At 40.5% G+C, this 9437-nt stretch overlaps 1 protein-coding gene across 1 annotated transcript; it reads right to left on the reverse strand.

Moving 5' to 3' along the window:
- Positions 1-1596: 1596 nt before the first annotated feature.
- LOC123790235 (protocadherin beta-14-like) lies at positions 1597-5898 on the reverse strand. The gene has a single exon (XM_045794455.2). The coding sequence runs from the start codon at positions 5148-5150 to the stop codon at positions 2751-2753; it is 2400 nt and encodes a 799-aa protein (XP_045650411.2). The 5' UTR covers positions 5151-5898; the 3' UTR covers positions 1597-2750.
- Positions 5899-9437: the final 3539 nt, after the last annotated feature.

Consider the following 9437-nt stretch of genomic DNA (forward strand, 5'->3'; position numbering starts at 1 on the left):
AACATTTTACACATTTATCAGTTGCTTTACTGATGGATATGTAGGGTTCACTCCTATTCTTTGTTCCCCCGAGATGAACATTTTTAGGCATCTCATTTGTGAAACTGTGAAAGAAATCTTTGGGCTTATACACTTGAAACTAATATAACATTGTGTGTCAACTATACTTCAATTAAAAAAAAGAACTTTCTGGCTTATATACCCCAAAGTAGAATTGCTGGATCACAGGGTATGTTCACTTTAAATTTCACTAAATACTATTAAAAATCTCTCAAAGTGGGCTGTACATGTGATTTCCTATTGTTCCACTTGATGTTATGCAAACTTCTCATCTTTACTAATGCTCTGGATATAAAGTAGCGTCTTATTCTAGCATGTTTTTCACCAACTAATGAGGTCAAGCATCATTTCATGTTCTTTTCAGACTTTGCTTTCCATTTTTTGAATTTCCTATTCCTTTTAACCTTAAAAAAACTTACTGGCTCTCTGACTTTTTTATTTTTGCTAATCTGCAACAGTTATGTGAATAATCTGAATATTAATCCTTCTTAGTTAAACTGCTGCAAGTAGCTTCTCCCTGCCTTTTGGCTTGCCATCTTCTGGTTTTGAGGTAGTAATATTTGTCCATTTTTATCTTTATTTTTTATAATTTTAAAGCCTTGTTTAAGAAATTCAAACTGATAGGGGCGCCTGGGTGGCGCAGTCGTTAAGCGTCTGCCTTCAGCTCAGGGCGTGATCCCAGAGTCCTGGGATCAAGCCCCACATCAGGCTCCTCCACTAGGAGCCTGCTTCTTCCTCTCCCACTCCCCCTGCTTGTGTTCCCTCTCTCGCTGGCTGTCTCTCTGTGTCAAATTAATAAATAAAATCTTAAAAAAAATAAATTCAAACTGATTGTAGGTTTATAAAGATATTTTTACCTAGGTTTATTATATTTTCTCAATTAAAATACTTTAACTTTGCTCTCCCAAAGAGATCTTAGGCCCATAGAAAGTTTATTTTTATATGGCATAAGATGAGGATTTTCTTTATACAGTGAGCCAAATTTCCCAATAACATTTGCTAAGTGATATGTTTTGCCCCTAAGCACAGTGATTTTGACACCTCCTCTATCACAACCACATTATCTTATATAAGAGGATTTGACTCTGGATTCTATCCTATATGGTAGTCTACAAGTCTCTTCCTAAATTATTCAAATAGGATATTCTGTTCTTATCTATTCTTTTCTTAAAAGATTTATTTATTTTAGAGAGAGAGCAGGGAGGGGCTGAGGGAGAAAGGGGTGAAGCAAGGGGAAAGGGAAATAATCTTCAAGCAGATTCCCTGCTGAGCACAGAGCCTGACATGGGGCTTGATCCCTGGACCCTAAGATCATGACCTGAGCTGAAATCAAAGTCCAATGCACAACCAACTGAGCCACCCAGGTGCCCCTGTTCTTATCTATTCTTATTAGTGCATAATAAGCATAAGATTTACTTCTTATGAGACTGAGGGATTAAAAGGGCCCAAACATTTTTTTTCAAAATTTTATTGTTTATCTATTTATATGAAATTCTCATAGCCAGTAAATAGCTACTGCAAAACAAAATAAAACCAGTAAAAATTTCATGAGGGAAAGAACAAAAAAGAATTCTAGGGAAATTGAAATTTGTTGCACCCATTTCTCAATGTCAAATTCTATTTTATTACACCATCTAGCCTATAATATCTAATTTTATGAGAAAAATTACAAAAATGCAAGGCACACTAGCTCTATATCCACACATTATAGCTATGAAAATACCTATACTCTTCCATTAAACTGTCTACTTATATATTAGAGACATAACCTGTAACACCATAAGATATCTATAAACCATAAATACAGACCCATTCCTTCTTGTGGATATCAGAGAGAGGCCACAAATTATTAAGGATTACAAATCAATGGAAAAGTGAACCTAATTCATTTCCTTAACATTTTGAATTTTCATTTCAATTTAAGAAGTTTTTATACGTACTCTTCTGATAGAGAGTTATTTTGCTCAGAATGATACCTTGACCTACATTCTAGTTAAGTCATGAACAATGTAATATAAACTAGCGAACATGGTATTGAAGAAAACAAAACAGCCATATCAACAAAACACAGGATCTAGAGTTCCTTCCCCACAAAGCATAACAAAAACAACAAAGGAAAATTACTTAAGAAATCAATAATTTTCAATGTGCTCACTTTTATTTTGTCACGTGGTGAATTTTTGAAAAACATTACAAGACAAAAAGCGAGCAAATAGGTATCCTAGTACTAAATATGGAGGGATATCTTTTTTTAACACTTTATGATGAAAACGAGCACAGTAAGTGCAAAAAAATCCAATATACTTCCACCCAGATCCAACAGCATTTTTTATTTTTGCTTTCTGCTTTGATAAAATATCCAGAAGTTACATATACTGTAGCATTCACTCTTAATACTTCAGTTTGTACCTCCAAATAATTAGTACCATTGTCTTGCATAACAATGCCATTATCACATTAAAAATTAGCAACAACTCCATTAATATAACATTTTTGACCAAACAATTGAAAAAAAAACAGACAACACACAGATTATATTTCCACTTCATTATGGCCGCTAATAAAGATTTGTGAGGAGAGCGGGAGAAATGCATGCAGCTGTAGTACAACCTAATATCCGTTAGATTGGCAGAAAAAGAATCCACACGTTGTCAAGAGTAACAAAAGATTCAAAGTTTAAATAAATTATTTTATTGAATGTTGAATCCAAAACTATTCCTAAAGTTCTCATTTCCCCCTATATCTCTACCAGTGTCAGGGACTGGAAGGCTGGGGATAATGGGTTTGAGGAACTTGAACTCGCCGGTCCCTGAGCCTCCCCTCAGACACACCTCATACTGGTAGCTGTGGGACAGGGTCCCCGTGCCGCTGACGTCCACCAGGTGGCCCGCAAACGGGCCCTCGGGCACCGAGCAGCCGCCCCCCGACGCCGCCCGGCTCCGCCTGCACAGCCGCACCGCCACGAACACCAGCACCGACACCAGGAAGAGCGACGACACCGACGCCAAGGCGATGACCAAGTAGACGGTGAGCGGGTCGGCCCGGGCCTCGGCCGCCGCCACGTCCGGCAGCGGCAGGTAGGGCTGCGAGAAGCCGTCCACCAGCAGCACGTGCAGCGTGACGCTGGCCGACAGCGGCGGCTCGCCATTGTCCTTGACCAGCACCAGCAGCCTGTGCTTGACGGCGTCGCGCTCGCTCAGCAGCCGGGCCGTGCGCACCTCGCCGTTGTGCGCCCACACGCCGAACAGCCCGGGCTCCGTGGCCTTGAGCAGCTGGTACGACAGCCAGGCGTTCTGGCCCGAGTCGCCGTCCACCGCCACCACCTTGGTCACCAGGTAGCCCGCCTCGGCCGCCCTGGGCACCAGCTCGGTGCAGGGCGCCGAGCCGTTCTGCAGCGGGTACAGCACGAAGGGCGCGTTGTCGTTGGCGTCCACCACCAGCACGCGCACCAGCGCCTGGCTGCTGAGCGCGGGCGAGCCGCGGTCGGCCGCGCGCACGCCGAACTCGAACGCCTGCAGCGCCTCGTAATCCAGCGCCCTGAGCGCGAACAGCTGCCCGTTGTCCGCGTTGATGGACACCAGCGAGGCCAGGGGCAGGTGCGGGTCGTGGGGCGGCAGCAGCAGCGAGTAGGTGACCTGCGCGTTGGCGCCCGCGTCTCTGTCGGTGGCGCTCACGCTGCCGATGTGCAGGGCGGGGCTGTTGTTCTCGCGGACCCGCAGGGTGTAGGAGCTTTGGCTGAAGGCGGGGGCGTTGTCGTTGACGTCGGACACCGTCACGGTTAAGTTGAGTTGGGTTTTCAGCCTGGGGGTGCCCAGGTCGGTGACGGTGATGGTGATGTTGTACTCGGATTTTGTCTCTCTGTCTAGTGCTTTTTCCGAAACTAGAGTGAAAAAGTTCTTGAAGGTTGGCTTCAGAAAAAAGGGGAGCTCATCCTGAATAGAGCAAACTATCCTCCCATTGTCCCCAGCGTCTTGATCTCGGACACTAAAAAGAGCAACCAGAATCTCTGAGGCATTCTCTGGAATTGACTTTGTAAATGATGAGATGGTCACTTCTGGTGGATTATCATTTATATCTATTACTTTAACCAGAAGAGTACATTCTTCTGAAAGACCCCCACCATCTGTTGCCTGAATACTTATAGTGTAGAACTGTATTACTTCAAAATCCAGGCATGATCTCAAATGAACTTCCCCAGATATTGGATTGATTTCAAATGTTTTACGAATATCTTCTGATGCATGCAAAAAGGTGTATGATATTTTCCCATAATTTCCTGCATCCAAATCGTTAGCAAAAATGGTGATAATCCAGGAGCCAACGGGTGTGTCCTCCAGAACATGAACTTCATAGAGCTTCTGAGCAAACTGAGGGGCATTGTCATTGATGTCCAAGACCTTGATGAGAACCAAAGTTGTCCCAGACCTGGGTGGAGATCCACCATCCAGTGCTGTGAGTGTTAATATGAGCTCAGGCTCCTCCTCATGATCTAATGCTCTGTCCAGGACCAGTTCTGGGTATAACTTTCCATCACTGCTGTCTCGGATTTTAATGTAGAAATGATAATTGGGGCTAATTGTGTAGTTTTGGAGACTGTTGGTTCCTACATCCAAATCTTGGGCACTCTCCATTAGGAATGTGGTTCCAGTACTGGTACTTTCTGATATTTTAATAAGTATTTGCTTGTCTAGAAACATAGGGGAGTGATCATTTATGTCTTTGACATGCAGTTCAGCCCGAAAAAACTGTAAAGGGTTTTCTAATACCATCTGAAAATGCAGCACACAGGGCTCGGTGGAGCCACAGAGCTCTTCTCGGTCCAATTTCTCATTTAGGAGCAAATCCCCCGTCAGTAAATCAAGTTGTAAGTGCTTTTCATTATCATCCGACACTACCCGGGCTTCCCGTGATGATAGCTCCTCCACCCCAAGCCCCAGATCCCTCGCAAGATTGCCCACAAAAGAACCAACTTCTGTTTCCTCTGCCACAGAATATCGCACAGATTCAGGACCTGCCTGAGATAATCCCAGCAAAACAAAGAGAATCAGGACTTGCCTTTTCTGCAGAGCGAGCTCCCCTTTGATCTCCATGGATCCTTCCAGCAACCTCTTTTGCAGAAAAAAATCTCAGCCCTAATTTTGGGAACTGAAACTCAATTTTTAAAAATAAGAACCCCCTGGAAGGTATATAGCCCTCCAGCAGCTTTAGTAGATGAAGCTCCTTTACTACCTCTCTTTTCATTGGCTTGGAATGGTCTCTGTTCCCCTGAATAATGAAGCCCACAGAGTTGCCCATGCACTAATTTCATCTTATCCTGCAGCGCCACCATGTGTTTCTATGAATTTTTTTCAGTAAAAAAAATTTTTTTCTCTTTGAACAAATAATTCATGAATACAGCAGGAGTATTTTAAAGCAAATCCCAGATATCATATATCTTTACCTCTAAGTACTTGATCACGTATCTCTGATAAAGACTTTAAAATATAACGATACCATTATCAAATCAAAGTTAGCAATAATTCCTTGATATAACTTATACCCAGTCTGTATATTGTTTTCCTCATTTTTCTCTAAAATGTTTTTTACTGTTGGTTTGTTTGAATCAGGATCCAAACAAGGTCTATACAGGGCATGTAATTAGTGCTGTTTTGAATGCCGACAAGACTCTATTAAGATGTCCTGAACCAAAGAGGTATGGGAGGGCAGATGCCCTGAACTGAAGTAATAATATTTTATTTAGACCATTTGTTTTTTAAGTAACTTCTTAAAAAAGATTATTTATTTTTTATTTATTTGAGAGAGAGATCACAGAGGGAGAGGAAGAAGCAGACTCAGCGCTGAGCCAGGAGCCGAGGTGGGGCTGGATTCCAGGACCCTGACATCATGACCTCAGCTGAAGGCAGTCGCTTAACTGACTGAGCCACCCAGGTGCCCCAAGTCCATTTCTTGAGAATTTCAAATACATGCTCTCCTCCACTCTTGTAAATACTTTTAAATTCGGTCAATTATAGTTAGTAATGTCATTACTTTTTTCACTTACATATTTTTAAAACACTCATGTAAGAATACGGAATAAATAAGATGTATTTAATCCTTGCCTTTATGAAGCTCACTGGCTAAAAATTTGGCAGACAAGTAATTGAAATATTTCACAATGTATGCATAAGTAAAGAGTAATATAGAATCATCTAGAAGAGCCATCTTGTACCTAGGAGGCACCATAGCCCATGAACATGGATTCTGGAACCAAAATATTTATATTAGAATCCTAGTTCTACTACTCATTATCTTCAGTATTGGGCAAATTATGTAGCGTGTTTCCTTACCTGTAAAATAGGGGTGATAATGGTAGGATTATAAGATTATTATCACAGGAATCTAATGAACTAAAATTTACAAAGTTCTTAATAAGTGCTAAATATCTATTAAAAAATAAATAAAATCTAGCCCAGATTTTTGAACATCAGTAAAAGCTTTCCTAAGGTCATAAACTATAAGTTATGATCTGAAGGAACAAGACAGGAGGAGGAGTGTTTTAGGCAGACATTTTGAGGAACAGAGAGAAGTTAAATATGCCTTAAACTTTAAAGCATAGAAGGGGAAAATTTAAAAATGAGACTGAAGGAAAAAAGCAGGGTGAGGACTTAAATTATTATGCAGGTTGTGTCACAAATTTAAAATTCTATTTTATGGGCAACCAAAATACATTGTAGGGTTTTAAACATTTGATTAACATGATTACATCTGTATTTTTTTTAAATCAGTTTAGAAGAAGTATAGAGAATCAATTTTGGGAGGAATGACTGGAATCAGAGACTCTGGTTAGAAGATAATGGCAGCCCGGTTAAGGCTAATGCTGCTGTGGATGGAGAGAAGAGGGATGATTAGAAAGATACGTAGTATCTGGTGACTGATGGGTTGCATGGGGAGAAAAAGAGGAAAGACACAAGGATGATTAAAACACCCCTGGATTAGACAACTGGATAGATAGTCATGTCATTCACTAAGACAGGGAACACTAAGGAACAAAAAAGATTGAAGTGAAAAAAGAGGAAGTCAATTTTGGATATGCTGAGATTGAGGTAAGTGCCTCTGGGATATATGTATGTGTGTTCACACATGCATGTGCCTATGTTAGAGTTGTATGACATATATAACTGAAGCATAGGATACAAACTGGGGTAGTTATGGACTTTGGGTTTCACCAGCATATATACAGTGGTTGAAACCATGAGAACTCTATGATAACCAAGCAAAAGTATGTCAGGTAACAACTGAAGAGGCTCAGCATAGAACTCTGAAAAAAACACCTTCGTTACAGGAGAGAGCAAATAAAGTATCTTTAAAAAGACAAAGAAGGCCCTGGGTTCAGAATCATGAAGCCAAAAGCAAATAGCACTTCAAGGAGATGAGGAAGATCAATGGTAGTAAATGCTTCAGAAACTGTCCCCCCCCAATAAACGCTAAAATCGTCGATAGGATTAAGAAGATGGTCATTGTGGAGGATTCTAATAGACATCTGCCAAAACCTGCTCCCTTTATAGTAATAGCATTGCATGCAGGCACACATACAACTACTCATAGATTGCCTGTCCCAGTCTCCCTTGTAGTTATGTGTGGCCAATTGAATGAAGTTCTCACTAATATTATGAATCGAGTTTTTGTTTGCCATTCCCGGGTCTAGAATAGAAGACATCTGGATGGGTTTCCTCCCTCCCAGCCAACTAGAAGCTAGATGTGGCAGTGACGAGGCTACAGTCATGAGGATTATGATACTGCATTAGGGAATGTAGGAACAATTACTTGCAACACAATTTGGTTCTGGAAGGATTGTAATGAGCAAAGCTGGCTCATCTACCCAGTCATTTACACTTGAACTGTTAGAAGGAGATACACACTTTTACAAGCCACTGGGTAGTTATAACCTTACCTAACTTTTACAGAAAATGTCAGTCTCCTTTACAATAGCAGTTTTGGAGTGCTCACAGTGAAATCAGATTGTGCTTGGTTGAAAAGCAAGAAGGATAAAGAAGTAAAAATGACAATCCTTTCAAATTTAGCTAGAAAAGAAATTGATGGTATCTTTAGGAAAATTGAGACTCGATAGGGTTGTTTGTTTTTTTTTTTTTTTTGAGCCTAGAGAAATTTGAACTTATTTAAAATGCTGATTTGTAATATTCAACAGAGAGGAAGAAAAGTGAGATACCAAAGAGAGGATTAACTCGATGTGAAGCCCCTAGAAGGTGGTTAAAGATAGGACCTGGAAAATAAATGAAGAGATTGGACTTGGGTAGAAAGTGACCACAGCACAGGTCATTAGAAGTACATTTGCCATCCAGTGTGTGGGTTTGGGGACAGAAAATTGAAAGAACTCCCATTTGATAGATTCTATTTTCTCAGCAAGGTATGAAGCAAGTTGTGCAATTATCACCGCAGTCTAATTTCAGAACATCGTGCCAAAAAGAAACCTCTCACTCCTTAGTCACTGTCCATCCCCTACCCTCCCTACAGCTGTAGGCAACCACGTATCTGCTTTCCGTCCCTAGAGATTTGCCTGTCCAGAACATTTCATATAAATGGGATCAGACAATGTAAGATATTTTGCAACTGGCTTCTTTCACTTAGAGTAATGATTTTCAGGTTTGTCCATGTTGTAGTCTGTATTAGTACTTCATTCCACTTTGGTGTTGAATAATAACAATCCCATTGTATGGAGATACCATATTTTGTTTATCCATTCATCAGTTGATGGACATTTGGGGTGTCTCCACTTTTGGTAATATTATGGATAATGCTACTGTGAACATGCATGTATACAATTATTGTGCATGTGTGAACATGTGCTTTTATTTCCTTTGGATACATAGGAGTTGAATTTCCATGTCATAAGGTAACTAGATGTTTAACATTTTGAGGAACTGCCAAGCTGTTTTCAAGTAAATGTGCCACTTCACATTCTTTCCAACAGTGCAGCAATTTCTCTGCATACTTTCCAACAGTTGTTATTGTCTTTTTGATTATGGCTATTCTGGTGTGCACAAAGTGGCCATTTATATTTTTCACCTTCAGTAGTCTGTATATCTTGTCTGGCACGCTGAGGTGCTATAATGCTTTTTATCTTTTTAAGCTAGTGATCACACATCTTTTCCCTACTGAGTGCAGTAAAGACAGAAGGTAATCTTAATACTTTACTTTGATTTATGGATTTTGTATGAATTTTTGTTCTCTATGTAAAGCAGCTTTCACTTAGGGGGAAAGGACTTTCTCCTGGTTCCACTTCTAAAAATAGAAAACTAGAATTTAATTAGCCTGCATGGAGAAACTCCTGTTCCCTCTATTTTTCTTGAATTCAAAGAATAATTAATCACTTCATGCAG

Source organism: Ursus americanus, chromosome 5 (genome assembly GCF_024610735.1).
Source record: "Ursus americanus isolate L20-20 chromosome 5, mUrsAme1.1.p, whole genome shotgun sequence".
Taxonomy (NCBI): domain Eukaryota; kingdom Metazoa; phylum Chordata; class Mammalia; order Carnivora; family Ursidae; genus Ursus; species Ursus americanus.